At 38.4% G+C, this 20,229-nt stretch overlaps 1 protein-coding gene across 1 annotated transcript; it reads left to right on the forward strand.

Moving 5' to 3' along the window:
• The first annotated feature begins 5,566 nt into the window (after positions 1-5,566).
• fam212b (family with sequence similarity 212 member B) lies at positions 5,567-19,898 on the forward strand. The gene is made up of 2 exons (XM_005805272.3): positions 5,567-5,959; positions 16,743-19,898. Exons 1-2 carry the CDS (start codon positions 5,888-5,890, stop codon positions 18,009-18,011), a joined length of 1,341 nt encoding a protein of 446 aa, XP_005805329.2. The 5' UTR covers positions 5,567-5,887; the 3' UTR covers positions 18,012-19,898.
• The last annotated feature ends 331 nt before the right edge of the window (positions 19,899-20,229 follow it).

Here is a 20,229-nt window from a genome sequence, read left to right on the forward strand (position 1 = left end):
TTTTTTCTTGACATTGTTAATGTTTGAAATATTAAGTGTCAGTTGAGTCGTGACATTTATAAACAATCACAACTGGAACAAAATCTTCATATTAAGGCTTTTTGTAACATCTTGCATCACTTTCAACAGTTTAAGGGGAAAGTGCCGTCCTCATGTTAAAGTGACTAATATTATTCATCCTTCTCTGATAGATTAACCTTTAAACACATCATTTGGTCACTTTTCAAAAGTCTTGGCACTCCTGTTTGTGTTTTTCTCATAATTTTTCCTTTCAAACTTAACTTTTCTGTCCTTTTGGTGTGTATACAAAATTGTGTCTGTTTGTTTGTTTGTTTGTTTGTTTGTTATAACAGCTTTGAAGTGCCAGAGAAAAATTAAAATCTGTCACAGAAATCAAACCTCGATTTTCTTCGCCTGTCACATTCTTTCAGCAATTCACAGAGCTTGATATAGTGGAATTATATTTTTTCACTGTCATTTATGATTGAAGTTGATAATCCTACCCAAATAAAAACTTTACTTGTGTTCTGACTTTGATGAGTGCAAAAAATAAATCCAGCTTATCTATTCTAGAAGAGATCCTGTTCAAATTTATTTGTCGTCAGCTCTATCAACATGCAACATGTAAAATAAACAGGATAGGGGGGAAAAATTACTTTCACTTTTACTACAACTGCTGATCGTGATAATTTCTTTTTGTTTAATTTATTTTTTAAATGTAGGTTTGAAGAGGGAGAACTCCTGCTATATCTGGTGACTCTGGATAAATTGTTTATGTCGTCCTTAAAATCAAATGAAAAAATCTCAATTTATTCAAGTTCATTACCTGTCACAAACAAAGCTGGATGAGGACTTTAGTTTATTGTAAAGCTTTTTACACATCCTTACCAGAGGTGAAAATTAAGGATGACTAACACTCTCCGGAAACAGAGCAGATGAACTTACAAACAGAAGAAAACTGTAACTGCAGTAACTCATACCTGGTGATATGATGCACCAGGTGTGAGGCACGTTATGTTTCTGAAACTCTTTCATGTGTTGAACCAGGTGTATTGACTATGCACTCTCTCAACCACATGTGTGACTCCAATGATCTCTTTGCAGCCTAAACCCTGTTATTAGTGGCTGTCTGGCAGACATCATCACACGCAGGAGGAGATGACTCAAACACAGAGTTAGGTCAGCTAAGAGGCAAACACGCACATGACAGGCTGCTTTAAACAAATCAGTTTTATTACTAAGGAGAAGCAGCTCAAGGAGCACGTCAGATAGAGAAAACATGGTGTTCTGTTTTAGTCATTTGCTGTATAATCTGTCATTATGTACACATAATGTAAAAATAAGTTTGATAACCGGAAAAAAAATGTGGAATGTAATTTGTTTTGATCTTTATGTGTTTCATGTTGAATAGTCTAAATATGTTTGCTTTATGATTTAACTGTTCTGTCTCAAGTTATATTAGAATTTATTCAAGATAAAATTATAAAACCATTTGTTTACCAGCAAACATCTGTCCTTTGACATAATTGTTGGAAAATTACACTTCTGTAAGGGTTATAAGAGGGACGGACATGTAACCAGCTTTAGCTTTAAAGATTGGACTTAAAAGTAAGTAAGTTTATGCTAAAAACTGGAACAGTTTGCTTATTGTTAGCTCTGTAGTGAGTAAAATAAACCTTTAGATGGCAGCACAGTAACAGCTTTGGTAGAAAGAACCATTCATATTGTTGACATTGATACTGTTAACTGATTGGAGTTAACAACTTATACCTGATTCCACAGAATCAAATCTGAAAACTTTGCAATTTATATTTCAAATTCAGAAGAGTATATAACAAGGCAATAATCAATCAGAAGGAATTCTGGAAATTAGTAATAAAAAATAAAAGAGTTGCATAGATCTTTTTCAAAACATTACCAGACAAACTTTATTTTCTTTAAACTTAAATTATGTATTACACAAATAATCGCAATTACAAACCCTCTCACTACAATGTGGCAGGCCTTTATGTGGGAAACATCTCTAAAGAAGCCAGTCAGCCCTCAAAACTAAAAGATCTCAACCTTTTCTCTGTCTGATCTGTGAGCTCTATACTGTAGTGTGGTTTTGTTCCTGGTAAGATAAATCAATCATAACAAATCAAATTTACAGTGCTTTAAAGGTAAAATGTACACTTTTGTTTTTCTTTTACATAGCAATTGGTGAATTATGTGGTAATGGAATAAGAACAAAAGGCCTGTCAATTTGTCCGTTCTGTTGTGCATTTCTACCTGTGTTTTCACCTGTCAGACATTACGTCATTACAGTATTTCATACTCATGTCCAAAGTATGATCATACGTCATCATGTCCATAGAGGATATACAGTATATATACTGTATATATATATATATATATATATATATATATATATGTATATATATATATATATATATATATATATATGGCAGCACAGCACATATATATATATATATATATATATATATATATATATATATATATATATATATATATATATATATATATATAGTTTTTTTTTTACAAAACTTTTTCTATTATCTAACTCTGTTTCTTTACATCATTTTTTTTGAATAATTAAATCAGGAATCACTTATGACGAATCTCAAAATTAACTTCTCAAACTGATCAGTTTGTCAGCATGGAGTGATTTACTTTTGCTAAATGCATTATACTCAGAGCTGATACCAATCACATTAATAGTGAAGAAACCAGTAACTACAGGTTTTAAATTCCTTTTTTAGTTTTGTTAGGTAGGGTAGGTGTACAAAGGTATAATGACTTAAAAATCCAGACTCTCCTCCAACAGTCTGGTTCCACTGTAAAGTATAATTAAACTTTGACGATTCTTAATCCAGTTTTGGCCTGAACACAAAAACCTTACTCTGAATGAGTCACAATAAGGATTATAAAGTAATCTCAAGTCAGACAGTTGCTGCTGCTGCTCACTCTGTCCCGGTATCAACGCTGAGCAATCTGAAAGCATGTTTCCTTATCCAGGGCGGTGGATACGCTGACAGCTGGGAGGAAGTGAAGGGGAAAGATCCTGGACAAGAAACAGCTGCAGGTTGGGGTCTCAGTTAGGCTGAATCTATTCTGTGAATCACAGTGAAACTTGTCTGAAGAGACAACGCTGAGATGTGTCACCATCTCAGCGTTGACTTAAAACTGAGGTCAGGCTTGGTGTTTTCTTTAACACCTTCAGCGTTTATTTTTGAAGGGGATGAAATTTTAATACCAGTCTGCAAATGGGAGAAAAGACCTTTGATAAACAAGAAATTAAAAAGACTTCAGTTTTCTGTGTCATTCAACTGACAGACATTGAATGTTTGATTACCTGAGGGTCATTATAGTTCAAGACCTTTGCTTAAATAAACACTTATTCAATTTTGTTTCATCAACAGTTTATTTTTGACCCTTTAGCTCAGGGGAAAAGGGAAACTAGTTGTTTAGAAGAAAATTGTTATCTGAAATATGCTGTAAACATTGTTCACATCTTTCTCTTGTAATAGTTCCTGAAGGAATTGGGTTCAAAGTTACAATAAATAAAGTGGAAAAAATGCTTCCTGTTTCTGGAAGACTGTGCTTTCCTGCAGCTTTGCAGTAAATAGGTTATGTGCTTATCACGGTCTCATTCTATTCACCTGCATAGATCACACCTCTTTTCTCTATAAGCTACTTTTATTTTTCTAGAAAGCTTGTTCCTTGTTTCTCCAGCTTCTATCTAAAAGGGTCACCATTTTGTTTAAATTTTAGTGATATCTTTATCTATTTTTAATATCCTAATAATTACCATTAGGACAGCCTTGTGATTATAAAAAGTTGCTAACCACAAATAAAATGACATGGACCCAGTTTAATGCAGAGAAAGATGTCAGTTTTAAGACCTTTAAATGTTTACAGAATCAAAATCAGTCATAGCTGTTGTATTTATTCCCCATCTGCAGAGCAGATTCAGGACGTCTTTATTGGTTGGTCCATCTGGATCATTGGGCTGAATTTTAAAACTTACAGATGACGAAAGTCAGGACAGGAGGGCTGAAAGCTGAAAGTGTCCCTCATTAAGTGTTCTTTAGTTCTCCAGTGAAACTTCATTCAGTATTTTACTTTAAGGGGGCACATAAAATGGACACACCATGCAGCAAATCGTGAATTCTTTAACAAAACTGAAAAATAAGATAAGAAATGAGGGGCAGAGTAATCATTATAGAATATTTTAGTGTGAATTGTAGTGCTTTGCAAAAGGATTCACACCCAGAACACATAGTTATATTTAATAATGTAAAAAAAAATTACATATGTAGATATGTATTGGTGTTAATACTACAGAACCACATTGCTGTGATTTCAGCTCAAATCTTTTGAGAAATGTCTCTTCCAAGTTTACACACCTAGAAACTTAACTTTTTCATCCAATTCCCATTTGGATTTAGGTTTAGACTTTCACTGAGCTTTGCTTAAACATAAATATACTTTAATATAATGACAATGAAGAGATTAATGATAATAAATATGTCAATATTCTGACAGGTTTTCTTCCAAGATTATCCTGTGCTTAGCTGCATCCATCTTCCTATGAGATCTGACCATATTCTCCTTCCTTGCTAAAGAATAGCAGTTATGTTTATTATGATGCTTTTCCACTTACAGCAAATGTAAATATGACATTTAGAATATTATGTCAGACCCATAAAACCTGACTGTATTCTGTATAAAAATGATTGTATTCTGTCTGCCCTATTTGATTTGTTTTAAACTGTAAATTGAATTTCTCATGGCTTTTAGCCAACAATTGTTTTCCTCTTGCCACTTTTCCAAAGAGAAGAAGAGATTCATAATCATTATTAAATCCACCCACCTGAGCTGTGAATCTCTGCTGCTCCTCCAGAGTTACCTCGGGTTTCAGATGAAAAGAGGGTTTTAATGTTTGCATGGCAGTGTATTTTACCTGGTTGGATTATTTAGGCATTTTTTTCCTCTCAGCATTTTTCAGGGTAAACTGGACAGGTCAGCTTCCCTATTAAACATCTCAACGAGAATTAATATGCTGCCAATGCAATCTTTTCAGCTGACTGGGTGAAGATAAACATCTTCCAGACTGCCTGTCCTGCATATACAATTCTTTCTTCCCTGCCAATAAAATCTCAAATCCAAGCCAGTGAAATAAAAGCTCCAGGATCAGATGTTTCCCTTTCGAGTCTGCAGAGGAGGTGGCCAGGAAACTGTCCCTATAGCTCCTTTTCTGACACAGTTATTCGGGAAACATCCTCCTTTAATTTCCTACACCAACAGAGTCAGCAGAATCTGTAAGTCTATAATTACATAGCACATTTATATTTGATCAAAATATCTCCAGAGGTTTTGATTTTTCTACTTAAAGCTCCCTAAAATCTGTATAAGCTACAGCGGATAAATCCGCTCGCCAATGATAAATGATGGATTTCTGGCTCATCCTGGTTTGAATGAGATTCGCTCTGCTCTCAGAGGCTCTCTCATTGGAGGAAACTGGATGGGTAACGTAAGCGGCTGTCTTGAATGGTAAAATATGAGAGGAGGAGGAGAAACAGAAACAGGAGATACACAGAGACTGGCAGAGGGAGACCGTCAGCTTTATAGCAGGAGAGGAGGAACGGACCATCGCAGCCATAACACGGACGGACCTCATTATCATTTTTTTGGAGTAAACACATTTTCGTCATCAGCGGCCATCGCGTCATTACGCACATTCCTCAGCAGGATTTGCGCATTTTTTTAATTCCAGACAGTCCGCTGCTGATTTCAAATATCTCTGCACAGGGAAATAGCTCCTCAGACATGTTCGAGCATTTTATCTGACTCTTATAAACTAAAAATAACAAAAATAAGTCAAATGGAAGAGCAGAACTCCAAACCGGAATCCAGAAACATGGACGCGTGTCTGAGAAGACTCAAGCAGGAACTGGTAGGTTCTGGTTAATACACCTCTGGTGTTTTTTATTTTTCACAAATGAGCTATTTTAACTTACATGTAATCAAAAAGACGTGACAATTTCATCATTTGTCTTTAAACCATAATTTGAGATTAAATATGTTTGCCTTGTTGCAGACTGTATCCTGGAACAGTCCTGAATATCAAACTCTTGTGCTTCTTTGGCTGCTGTTGTTTTTATTTGATTTAGCATACGCGATTAATGCATGTAGGCTTTATGAATGCATTAACCTGCATGCTTAAGGCATTGAGAACATCAGAGACATGTGCACACATCCCTGCTCATTGTCTGCACATCTGGGGCAGATGTTTCAAGCCCTAATGAGCTCAACGTTGCCCCTTCTTCCCTGTCAGCAGGAGTCGTTTTTACTCTGCAAGGGTTTATAAATTCTTGAATGTTTAAAATATGTTTCATGCTGTTCACACATGTTCTAGTAAATGTGATTGATTTTCTGCGAGTTCAGAGGTGTGAGTAAAACTGCCAGTCGTGTTGAGTTTCATCACAACCTCATGTCCTGATTTGAATTTATTAGACTCCATTATTCAATGTGTTAACATCTGTCCACCGGCGACCAGACATGTTTGATCTCAGCTCGAGTTTTGCTAACTCTTTCCTCTTTATGATATGAAAATCTGTGAGGGGAACCCTTGCTTCCAGAATCATCTGGCAGGGACGTGATGTGGAGTCAGATTCAAAGGAGCATTAACTGGCACAGATTTAATTTGGAATCCACTTCAAAGCAAAGACAGATTTTTTTTTCTCTTTCTCCTCTTGGGTCGGCCACCAGCCTGCTGAAAATCCTTGGATGGCTGTGTGTGTGTTTTTTTTTTTGTTTTGTTTTTTTTAAAGTTTAATCTTCTTTACTGGCGGCTCCAAATTAGTCCCACGTCTGTGAAGTGGCACTTGAGGTGGCGCTGATGCCAGAATGACGTGTCGTGTCATTGCTGTCGCATCCCAGTTTGGTAACATTGTGGAAAAAGTGTTGTGCCATGCAGAGTATCAAATGAGAAGAACAGAGAGCAGATGCCGGTTAAAAACCGAGGCAGTGTCCCCAGTAAGCAGACCATGAGGGGTGCAATCTGTTGTTCAGAAAATAAAGGGTGTCCATGCCAGGTTTGGCAGTGTTTCCTCCACAGCGACTGGTCTCCATCTAATACTCGAACGAGAAGGAATCTATGCTCTGACTGCAATATAGGCGTCAAAAAATCTGATAACAGACTTACAGCTCACGTGGATAGTGAATTATTGCACTGCACAACTGTTATGCAACATTAAAGCATTATACATTTATTTTACACATTTTGGCAAGTTATTGCAAATTCCTTGCCAGTTAAACCTCTGTTACCTCATGCTGATCCGTCTGGATCCACTGCCCTGTACTGTATGTTTATAAAGATTCCCTGTTTACCTGAGAAGGTTAGGGACACACCTGAAGCACGCTGGTTCCTGACTAGGCGTGAAACCAGAAAGGAGTTTTTGATTTGGACAAAATTCACCACTAAATGATATGCCTCTCAGCTTGATTACTTTCTGGTTCTTGCAAAACAGTTTCATTTGATTGCACTGCAATACAAGAGTATCATCTCTTATGCTGAGGAAGTCAATGTAGTTTATTTCTCAATAAGGGGGTTTCACAATTTAAGGAAGCACCCAGTTAATCAGACTGAATGGTCATTTAGTTTCAACTCATTACTGACTCTCCCTTTATACTCTCTTTTTAATGTGGAGGGGGGGTTGAGTTGTTGTCAGCAGTAAGCAGCAAGGAGTGATATATCCATCCTGGAAAACATTAAGTAGAATCCAAGAACAAATTGCTGTAATATTTTCAACTATCTGCACAGCAACCTGTGTTCACTTCATTTCTATCCACACAACAATACAAAACCATACAGTTCAGGTGATCATGTAATGTTAATTGATAAATGTTATATATGTATGGAAACATAGATTTTATTGAGTGACTGACTATACATCCTGTATAGGCATATTGTGTGAAACTGAATGGAAATAGCAAAAAAGTGTGAACACAAACATATCAAAGTTTAGTCAAAGTGGACTAAACTTTGACTAACATGGACAAATACCTTTGTCCATGTGTTTCTGAACTCAATTAGTATTTATGTTTAATAAATTCGGCATAGACCAAAGCAGCTATTAATAAGCTTTTTTTTTCATTATTGAGCAGGTCCATTGATCTATTCTGCCATGCTGTAAAGTCAGCATAGTAAAGTCTGCAGTTTCAAATACCAGATTTAAATGTGAGAATGGCATTTAAAGTCCTGCTGAACCCTGTGAAACTCACAGCTTTAGCTTTAGATAAAAGCGCTTTAATGTTGTAAAGGGTCAGCAGTACCAGTCTGTGTAGGTCAGAGTCAGGTCATCCTCAGACATCTGACCCTAACACCGACAGGGTTTACAGCTATTTTTTTCCTAATTTCTTGGCTCAATCAAGCTGCCAACAACCTTTTTCTTACAAATCCATTTTCTAGTCAGGAATGTGTCATCGTCTTTCTTCTTTCTTCTTGAGAAAAGTCTGTCAACATCACTTTGTTCTTTAAACTAGGCTCTTATTCATTGTGCAGACAGCAATGAAATATTTTCATGCATGAATCATGATTCTTATAGCAGACAAAGAGTCATTAAAAAAATAAAGCGTAAGCCCTTCCTGCCTACTCTAAGGTAAAAATACAAACACTGACATATTTTTGACTCATGTTGTCTAAACGTGGGGTTTATACCTGTCTAACAACGTTACTGAAGACACCAAAACACAGATCGCAGCTTTCCACTATCAGCACTGCTGTGGTAGATTTATATTCATTATCATCTTTTTTCCTGTAATGCCTTAGGGGAATTTCTAAGCCAACTATCACCGGAATTCAACACCAAAGCCAACAAACACAAAGTCGTTAATCTAAGAGAAACACCAGCAGAAAACCTGTGGAACCTTCTGGAAAGTTTCACCTTTCCTACGTTTGGGCGTGGAATCAGAAAACATTTCACAAAGCAAGGTAGTGGTTTAACTCTAAGCCCGTTTGTTTTGTTCCTCCCTCGTGGCTCCTGTTCTGCCTTTCCTTCCCCTCAGCTAAAATTGGCCCAGCTCTCTGTGGCAGCTGTGAAGTTTGCCTGGGTGATCATTGTGTTTGAGATGGAGCCACAAGCCTGTAACAAAGCATGTTTATCACTGCGGGCCAGGGTACATAACCTGTTTTTTTTTTATGGCTCACAAACTTGAATGGCCATACCCAAGACGTGCCACAGTTCAGCTCTTTTTCTTGAGGGAGTTGAGTGGATAATTATGCTGCTGCTGTGGCCACACATGGTGCATAATTAAGTCCAGTTCGTCCTTCTTTCATTTCTTGTGGTTTCTGATGTCATTGAGGTTTAGTGCAGTATTCCTTGTACACGTTTGAATCACCATACTGCTAATACTGGCCTGCAGAAAATCTAAAATTGTTCAGTTATTAAGTTGGAAGCACTGCATGATCACGTAAAGCAACCATAATTAAAGAAAAAGCAGTGAACGTGAAGAAATATTTGAACTTATTTGAAGCTGTGTGTCTGATTTGCAGATAAAAGAAACCCCTGTAATATTTACATTTGCTTTAGTTCTTTTTTTGTCTTCAAAACCTCTGGGAATGTAGCAGCTAAACCTCCCTCTTGTTCTTAGATCTGTAGTGTTGTCTGCTCTTTGATACAATTGGGTTTAACTGAGATTTTGTGCTGCAGGACAAAACAATAAATGTGAATGGAAAAATCAACTGAATCAGTAAAGTCGTGGAGTAACTAAAATATTTGTAGTTTAAAATGATAATTCAAGGTTTGTAAAGAGAGTTTTAGACTTGTCTCACTCTAAGGTGGTCCTTATGCTAAAAAATGTAAATTGTTCTATCTTTGTGTTTTTGACACAGATGATGAAGGTCTAATAAATCTTAGATTGGATTCTAAATCATCCCTTTTCAAAGTAGTATCTAGTTCAAATGTGACCAGTTCATATATTTTGAGATTTAACCTAAAGATAATCCAGTAAAATCCAGATTAGTTTAAAAAATGTAAATCTTTAAAGTCACCAACTCCAGCTGCAGTAAACGGCACTTATTTCTTACAGTGCTATTACTGTACACAGCACAGCAGGATGCCCCCTTCCCACTGACTGCACATACAAATGAGCCATAGAGAACTTGTAACTTTTTTCGAGTGCCTGCGGTGCTCCCCTTAGGCCTTGCCACCATTTGCAGTGAACCATACTTTCCCCCACTACTGCAAAATACTTTGTTGGTGAAAGTAGGAAGGCAAAGGCAAGGCGATTATTCATTCATAAGCTGATAAAGAGCAATCACACTGAAAAAGAAATGTTTACGGCAGTCTAGCAAGCAAAAATGTTACAGTGGCCGAATGAACGGCATTTGTTTTCTCACTACCTTACTTTTCTACTCTGAGTACTCTGGCCTGAAATGCTTTACATGTTCTATTCTGAGTGTTTGTTTTACACATGAAGATCTCTGTCGGCACACAACCTTCTACCTCTGCATCCAAAGTAAAACATCAACTTCTCTAAGCAATCGCCCACGGCAAAACATGGCGATGGTTGAAATGTTATAGAATAGCGTTTGCATTGAAACCCAAGTAGTTTAAAGATGGCAGAATTCCCCTTTGGTCTTGATCTCTGAATTTTATTTTGCAAACATGGATTATTATTTTGAAAAAATGCCAACAATACTTTCTGGTTCAGTTAACATGCTAAATTCTTTGCTTCAAATCTTCTTAAAATATTTAACTGTCCCTTAAAATCTTCAAAGAAGTATCACAAAGTAAAAGAAAATAACATATTTCCAGGATTTGTCTCTTCATTTGATTTTAAAGGAGTGTTACAAAGGTATTTGTATAATGATACAAAATAACAAACATCAAATACTTTGTATATTTGCGAATATAATTTTTTTTTTATGCTGGCCCATTTAGTACAAATTGAACAGCTGTAATAGCTTCCTAACATCTGGAAAAGTGAAGCTTTTCATCCTGAAGTCATCAGCAGTCACAGCCATGCTCTTCAGAAAGTGTTTCTGTGATTTTGCACTCCTTTTGATGTGAGAGGGGGCTGAGGAATTTTACAGCCCACACACACATCTCTGACGTCAACTGATGCGCCATCAAAGGTCTACATAGGGACTAATGCTTCCAGTAAAGATTTGTAGCCAAGAAGACAACAGCTAGAGTCCCACTCTGTCCCTGCTCCCCACATATTATCTGCCAAAGAGGATGATATGGATCCTAATCATCGCCAGCCTCCCACAGCAGCAGCATCACTTCTGATGCTATAAATGAGCTCTCACAGGAAACAAGTCATTAAACCACCTCCCTGTTTCTGAGAACACCGTCACAGAGTCTAAGTGTTGGGCGGCAGGTTCTAGATGCAATTTTAGATTGGGTCTGAACTGATTTATTTTAAAGGGATAGTTGTTGTGACTTTTAGCTTCCCTTTGGTTGCTTTGGTACTATAGTTTCTACCCAGGTAGAGTGGAGGTGTTCACTGCTTTAAAAAGCTACAGTTTAAAAATGCATCAGGATGAACCTGTCCCAGTTACTGTGGATAGATCCCCAGATAAACATTGAGTTGAGTTACATCAAATCAACATGAATGTTTTTGGTTTGTTTTATAAAGGTTAAAACTGTACTTGTAATTGATTATATTAGTGAGGTGCAAGATTAAAATGATGCATAATCAGCACCTACTAAGACAAAAGCAGGCTCTGAAGAAGGTTTGCAATGTCTGCTTTTGCTAAGATTATATTTATGTTTTACTTACAGAGCTTTTCAGAATTTCTTCCTCTATAATTTTCTCTGTGATACTTGGCTGTAGCTACTATTTTTACATCAGGTAAATGAATGGGATCAAAAGGAATAACAGCTAAGGCTTCAGCTTTGTGTATGATTAGGCACCTGTTAGAAGGTGGGACGTATTTGGCACCAATTTAACATCTTGCCCTCAAACTTGATGTGCTAGAAGTGAGAAAAATGAGAATGCATAAGGACTCTGACAAGAGTGAAGCTGGGATAAATAGTTGACTGCAGAGCATTTCTAAAAGTAAAGTATCTATAAAAGTGGCCCGAGGAAGGAAAAAGTGTAGAAGCAGCAATACAAAGGCTCTTCGATGCATGTGAAAATGTTGACTGGGTTTGAACTCCCCAGTCTTCTAATTGAGCATTTGTGTCAGACACTGGTTGAAATCTTTTTGAAACTACAAGAAGTAGATATTTAAAATAAAAATCAAAATTCTTTGTTCAACGCTCACTCCCAGCAGATATTCATGGATAAAAATATCATCTATTCCTAACTAAAATTTGTCATGACATTGTGCAAGAGGCATTTATGTCCTATGTTCTGTTGCTCAAATGATTCATGCTGGTTTCTGTCCTGACTGATGCCCCTGAGGGCATTTTCACCAGAGTCACTCTAAAAGCCTTCATCACCAAAAAGGCATTCATTATCCTGAGCACAGTAATTTATTTTATTTCACTGAATGCTGTTCAGCTCTGCTGCTGTGCTTCATCATCATCATAACCTCAGGCCCTTCCACAGCGACAGAGACCTTCTCTGTATCCCGCAGACGGACAGTCCATTCCTGTTTATGACCCACACAGCCTTGCCATTCATTTTTTAATTTTGGTTGGATCTGGAGGGAGGGTTGAGCGCATTAAATATGCGGTTGCTGGTCAGCTCCTTTCAAACATAAAGACCTATTTGAGGCTGATGACCTTGGCCTCTGTTTACCCACCCTACAGTCAATAGCAGGCAACAGCAGTAAAAAATCTCTATTTTGAAGCCAAAAACAAAAATTCTGATTCCACATCTGTATATTTTTCATTCTGTTTTCCACTAACACCATATCGGTGAATTTTCATTCTGGTTTAAAGAGAAGACACAGAGTTCACTGAAATGGGACAAGCTTGAGCATGTTTGGAGCTCAGTATGGGAGGAAGAGTATTGCTTTATTTATACTTCCTGCATTCATACCAAATGCAGGAATTTGATGCATCTGTACATATATTCCAACTTTCTTACCAAAAAAACAATAAAGATGAGACTGTTTTCTTAGATAAAATGGCTCAGAAGTTCTTAATAAGCTTTCATTCTGCACTAATTTGACTCTGGCGGCCTTTGTCCTTAAACACTGAAGCATTCTGCTCTTGATTGGCAATTATGTGCGCTTGGTCGACTCCACTGCAGCCAGAAGAAAAACGTGGGGGTTGACTGGCTTGACTGGGCTTCTAAAAAGAGATCTTCTCATTGAAATATATGCTTGATGGATTAAATCACTGAAATACTTGGAGGCTTAAGCACATAAAGAACTCTTAGCTAAACTTTGCAAGGCTGTCTTAATGATGCAGGCATTTCTGGGTGAGATTTCCTGCAGCCCAATTTCATTCCACTTCTCTTATTTAATAAGCTTTGACAGATTCCTGCGTCTTTTTCTACTACAGCAACTTCTGTAGGTTGTGTCAGGTCTTCTATGTCTTGTTCCTAATAGGCCCCTTAGCTGATTCACACATTGTAATCATAAGGGCTTCTGAAAATGTGTGTGACATTCATGCCAAAACTGGAAACTGCTGCAGGATATTATTCTAAAGTTGCCTTTTTAGCCTCTTGAGCAAATATCCGAATGCAGGTTGAAAAGTCTGACATATTTGGGCCAGAAAGTTCAGCTCTGAAATGGCAGCAGAGGAGCGCCCAGAGTTAGTCAGCATAATGGGGCTTAGTTTTCTATTTGCTCCCCAGAGTTCAGCATGAATCATTAATATTCCCTGAGAATAGAGCTGCCAGTAAACAAAGGCTGTGTTTTTGTAGGTAATGCTTGCATTTTGGGGATAATGCTATGGCTGTATGGGAATGTTCCAGATTGCACTTTCAAACAGGAGAGGTTATTTTAGTCTGCCTGAGAACAGTTGGCTTTTGAGGTAATATTTCCAAAACAGATTTAATAAATTGAAGTGGTTTCACCGGCAGCTCAGAGTTCAGTAATCCCTGCTCCCTGTATAAACTTTACTAAAGCCCCGTTTCTGCCTCGGATCCAACTGAACGGAGCTGTTTCTGTCATCTTGTGTTTCGTCTTGTTGATGTTTGATGTGGAGTAAAGTAAACCATGATAATCTGCTGATTCCCTGCCTCTCCCAGGACACAGACAATTACGGCAAATGAAGTCAGCCATATGTAGAAGGCATAGAGGCAAGAGACAGTCTGACAGTGCTAATTACATGTACCTTTACTGTTTAATTCAGAGAGCCAGCAGGAAGCTGGGAGTCTTTTATTCCCAGCATGTGCATTAATGGCCTTATTATCTGATTTTTGAGGTGTTTCATGCACCCACTCATGTGTCATATGCCAGAGGGCAGGCAGAGTGTTTAAACCAGGTCTTTACATTGTTTAAGTGTCAAGCTGAGGTTAAATAACAAGAAGATTTACATGCTTATTACAGGTTTTAAAATGTACACAACAATGATTATAATGATAGTAATTTTTCTAACTTTTCTGGTACAGGCTTCTTTTCTCTTTTTCACAAAGCTATTTTAAATTGATAATATTCATGGTTCATAAATAATAAACTCAGTTGCTGTCAACTTGCTGGTAAAATTAGCAAAATGTGTGGCAGCATTTTTTGAACCCAGAAGAATAAACACAAATGAGTTGTGAGAAAACAAGAAATCCTTGCTCAATTTGAAAATTAAAATGAAATGTCGATATTTTTTAAATCTAACGTCATACTGTTTATGTTGTCATTCTGCAAGATGGAGGTAAGATTACAGATCTATAGTTATAAAACTAACTAACTTATGGATGAGGTAACTTTATGACAACTTTTTACATTTTTTAAGTTATTTTCTAATTTTCCTATTCAATTTGAAGCTATAACACCGTCCGCCTCTCCCTCTCTCCATGTCCTTAAGGTTTTTCTCTTTCTTTAAACTCTGTCAATAGCAGTCTGGTGTTGTTGTCCCTATATTACCCCCCTACCACATCCCCTGGTGTTCTTATGGTGTCATCCATAATTGAATCCATCAACAGTTTTCCCTTGAACATCCAAACATATGGTGAGGTATCCTTTCCCATCAGCCCCACCTCTCTCTGTTGCTGATCACCCGACTGACTCTCACCACCCCTCTCACTTGCTGTCGCTGTTCCACCCCATCTCATTGTCAATCCATTTCTGCCTGACTGATCACCACCTCCATTGCCCTCTGAATGGGGATTATAGTCTAGACGGGCAGAGCTGATTGGTTGTGAAGCCCAACGGTGTCTCTGTTTTGAATGGGGATGACTATATATGGGGGCAGACTGATCAGTTTGAATGGTGAGCGACACTGACTGACTGACAGAGGTGTAGGCTGACTGGGCTATCTGTATTTGCTGTTTGGTGAGGTAAGGTGGTGTTTTTGTGTTTTTCTAAGCTTAAGTTTAGAATTTGTTCAGCCACTTGCATTCACAATACCTACTTACCTCAGATATCTGTCAGTTATAGTAATTACTTTGGCAGTTTGGTTGATGCAGATGACAGTTTGTAGGCATGCTTCAGAAGTTTCACATAAACTTTTCCCACACAGTTTGGCATGTTGTTGCAATTCTTTGCATGCTTGCCTTCTTCTTCCATCAACTTTTTATTATTTTTAATAAGTGGGGTATGACTGCCTGCAGGCTGAGTCATCATCAAGTTGCTACTTTCAGCAGTGCATGCATGTTCACAATGTTAGGATAAACCTGTTGTGTCAACAGTTTAAGGGAAAATTCGAACTCGCTGAGGAAGTTTGTAGAATCTCGTGCTTGCAAGTTAAGACACAGGTCAGAGTGTTGCCTTTGGGCTTTTTTTATCTGCCTTCAGGAGAAGGCGGTTAGTCTAAGTCACATGGCAGAAGCACATGAGAGCAGGAAGAGTGAGAGCAGGATAAAAGTATATTAGTGCTGGATTAGAGGGAACAAAGGTGGCTCAAATTAGCAAGCGGATATGTGGTTAAACAGATGGAAGGAGAGAAAAAGAAAATGAAGATAAAGAAACTGAGGAAAAATAAAGAAACTGCTGCGTTTTGCAGCTGTCACTGGTTGGGTCCTCTCATACGGACGCCATATGGGATATTGTCATCCAAAACTAGGTCACATGACCACACATTTTAACTGGAAATGAGGAGCACTGGGTTGATCTGGTGGTTTCAAAACATTATACTCTTAGAATTTAATAAGTATGTTTATAATGTCTAACAACTTTTTTATGCTTATTGATTAAAATCAGAGCATGTCTTTTTTTACCTCTACTTTTACTCTGTAAGATAGTCAAAATATTTATATGCCTTGAACCTTTTTAGATTTATTGTCACATTGCAGGAATGTTCAATGTCCAATGTAAAATATCCTATAATAGTGATAGGACAATCTAAACCATAGCTCCAGCTGTATGTCTAGAGTTGTTGTACAATAGTATTACATTTCTGACAGATCCTTACTTACTTGAGCAAACCAGTGGTTTGCTCAAACCATACCATCGACCCACCAATGTTAGTCAGCTTCCCTGTCAAAGAAGAGATTGCCAAAGATGACCATGGCTTATGTGTGAATTGGTGCTGAGGTTTGTCATTGTAATGTGACAAAATGAGAAAAGGTTAAAGAGGTAGAAATCATTTGCCAAGGCTCTGTAACTACTAAAAGTTGAAGTAAAGTCTTTTCTGTTTTTAACCTCAACATGATTTCTTCTTTGCTCTCTTTTCTTGCAGCTGTCTATGAGAGAAGCTGGAGATGGCCTCCACGCTCAGATGAATTCAATGATGGGAGCTCTCCAAGAACTCAAGCTCCTTCAGGTCCAGACAGCGCTGGAAAGCCTAGACATTTCAGGACACCCGATTAACCGGGGAATTCCACATCCTGCTTCAACTACCACTCAGCCATCAGCTGCATCAGCTTTGGGTCTAAGTGAAAAGCACGAGTCCATCCAAAGACCAACCATGCCAGAGGAACCCAGCACCAGTCCAGTGCCAAGTCTGAGGCTGTCCATGGACAGTAGAAACTCCTTAAGTAGGGATGATCAGACCTCATCAAGAAACAGAAGCAGCATGGGATTCTTCTCTTCTTCAGCTTCCAGTCTGGAGAGTGAGAGTGAGAGTCAGAGTGAGAGCGAAAGTCAAAGAAGTGGTGCAAGTGCAAGAAGTGAAAACAACATTGAGTCAATACCCAAAAGGTGGTCTGGCTACACTGCCCCTCAGGTAGACTTTTACGGACCAATGGTGGGAAACCCACCGCCAGAGCTATACCCTCATTCCCAGGCTCCTCGTCATGCTCAGGTGGTGGATCTGCCTGGGATCCTGTACAGCCTCTCCAAAGAGGGACCTTCTTTGGACAGTGACTACTCCCAGGACAGCGCAGACGATGCCAGCGACTGGACATCATCGCTCATGAGCCGCAGCCGCAACCGTCAGCCCCTAGTGCTGGGCGACAATGTATTTGCAGACCTTGTAGGCAACTGGCTTGACCTGCCTGAGGTGGAGAGAGAACAAGGAGAACAAGAGGCAAGGAGGAAGAAAAGAGACCAAAGGACAACAGAAGGAGAGGATAGACCCGACACACCAGCCCACCCTCTTCGCCTCAGCCGCTCGCAGGAAATCTGCAAGAAGTTCTCGCTTACCACAAACATCTTCAAGAAGTTCCTGCGCAGCGTTCGGCCCGACAGGGACAAACTCCTCAAAGAGAGGCCTGGATGGATGGCTCCAGAGATGTCTGAGGGTGACCTTTTCAAAAGGCCTAAGAAAGCGGCTCCTAAGGTGTCAAAAGGCAGCTTTTATCTGCCCTTCTGGGCAAACGGACAGCAGGGAAAAGGCAGGCCATGTCCGCATCTAGCCGAAGCCGAAAGAAAACAGCAACAGTACCAGCCCTTCCCCCAGTTCTACCAGCAACCATTCCAAGGAATTTATCTAGACAGGAGGCAGCCAGAGATGGGTCTGGAGAAAAGGCAACCCTTGTTTGACTATAACACAGCTGTGTGGGTCTAACAGTGAGTCTCGGGCCAAAAGGCTGCCAATGTTGCCAGACTGAGTAGGAGACAGGTGCTGGGGGTACGAGCGGCTCTGATGGAAGGAGTGAATGGATGGATGAATAAGAGGCTGGGGTATAATTACATCTTTCAGAAATGATCTGGTACACTTCCAACACCTCCAGCACATGTTCCTCTTGCAACTCAGAGATTATCAGGTCCAACAGTGAGTCTCGAACATTTTGTATGACAATCTGAGAACCTTGTGTTCTGAGTGACTGAAAATGTGCTGCAGTGTGTCTGAGTCTTTTTCAGGATTTATGCTCAAGTTTTGTATTTTTCAGATGTCTTCACACGTGTGCACACAGATTGTCTGGTTGTCCCAGAAGATGGTACTTTTGACATAAACATCCTTCTCAGAATGTCACCAGAAACTTTATAAAAGCTACAACAGACATTTTTTCATTGTTACACTCTCTGACATGACTCACATTACTTCTTTGCATCTATATATAGGGACCACCAGGCGTCAAATTGCATTGTTACAGTATCCATATGTGAAGCTGTTTACAGCTTCAACTGAATGCACTGCCACTAAAGAGTCCTGAGCTTCCTTTTGTTTCCAAAAAGGCTTTGGAAAGTCAGGTTTAACTGGACCAGCCTCGTTTACACTGCTCAGGAATTAAAAACTGAAAAAATACAAGTAGACTCTGCCACACTTCAATCAGTCTCAAACATAAGTTAGTAAACTCTTCCTTGGATCTACCTTTGCTCAGACAGACAAATATGGTGCATGTTCAATTCAAAGCCTGCACTAAATAAATGCTGTTGAGCTTGATTTCATAATGGACAGAATCACTTTTCTTTTCAGTTTTGCTGACAGCGTTGTTTCACAGTAAGGGGGTGGAGGTAAAAGATGGCACAGCCAATTGTGAACATTGACTAACCGGCGGCCATCTGGTACCCGGTTGTTATTGAAAGCATGTCTGTAGCTTGAAAAAGTTGCAGAACAAGCTTGTTTAATCCCAAAGCTTCATGAATAATCGGGATTATAATGGTGGTGTTACATGTTGCATACATGCTGAACTGTAACAGAGCTGAAATAATAGATGGTTGGAAAAATTGACCAGCAGTCATTAAAGCGAGTTGAGGTTAATTTACCTGATGTATAGATATTTGTACATAGCTGTCACCAAACAAACAGCAGCAATAAGCACTTACTGTAATATGCCATTGCATGATTTTCATTATTCTGTGCAGATATGAATATTTAATGTACGGTCGCAACATTGCATGTAAAGAATGCCACAGTACTCGGATTTATAGATATTACTTTTCATAAATAGCATCAACAGCTTTTTTCACAACCCCCCTCAGGATTACAGACCACACTGCCCACTCTCACTCACAACACTCTGCTGATAATGGAGGACCACTGTTATGCAAGGACAATCTGATGTTCTTTACTTATTGTAGGAGAATATTTTATTTCTGTGTGTCTTAAATGAGGTAACAGACAAACCATTTCAGCCAGCAGGGATTAGGCCTCAGAGGTCTTTTGAGTGTCTTGGCCAGAAGATCCATATGGCGTATAGTCTCAGTATTCAGGTCAATACATTCTGCTCATTCAGAGGGTCCAACACTCACACAGACACATACAGATTTAGCCAAAACAAGACACAGCAGTCTGAAATGTTAAATCACTCAGTTTGTCTTTGTAATTGGAACATTTATTTCTTTTTGGTAAAATGTTCTTCCATGTAATTTTTTGTGATATTGTTGGTATTTTTCACTGGGGTTCTGCAAACCGTTTATAGTGTTTATGTGTCCTGTGTGCTGTAAATCTGCCACTGACTTTCATAAATTAAATCTGCTTTACAGAAATAAATGTTTCTCTATGCTTTCACTTTTTTGCTTAGAGAGAATTATGACAGTACAACTAAAAGTAACCTACGCTCTCGTCTGAGGTATTTTCAGCAATTTCACACAATTACTACAAATACAAATACGGCAAGATAAAAAAAATTATATTGTTTGTTTCTCCCATGTCTTTTAATATTATGACAACCAGGAAAGAAATTATATAAACTAACATTTATTTAATTACATGTTAGAATTCCTTACAGAAGCGAAGACTTTTTAATGACTTTTTAAATGCCTTTTCAGTTTTGCAGTCAATCATTATTTTGTTATGCATGGCTGGAGATCAACAATGTTGTTCAGGTTTACAAAACATA

The sequence above is a fragment of the Xiphophorus maculatus genome, chromosome 20, assembly GCF_002775205.1.
Source record: "Xiphophorus maculatus strain JP 163 A chromosome 20, X_maculatus-5.0-male, whole genome shotgun sequence".
Lineage (NCBI taxonomy): Eukaryota > Metazoa > Chordata > Actinopteri > Cyprinodontiformes > Poeciliidae > Xiphophorus > Xiphophorus maculatus.

Bases quoted from the DNA above. Each gene is read 5' to 3' on its own strand.
- fam212b (XM_005805272.3), top strand. From the start codon at position 5,888: ATGGAAGAGCAGAACTCCAAACCGGAATCCAGAAACATGGACGCGTGT. The intron at 5,960-16,742 runs GTAGGTTCTGGT...CTTTTCTTGCAG, and splicing joins GAAGACTCAAGCAGGAACTG to CTGTCTATGAGAGAAGCTGG.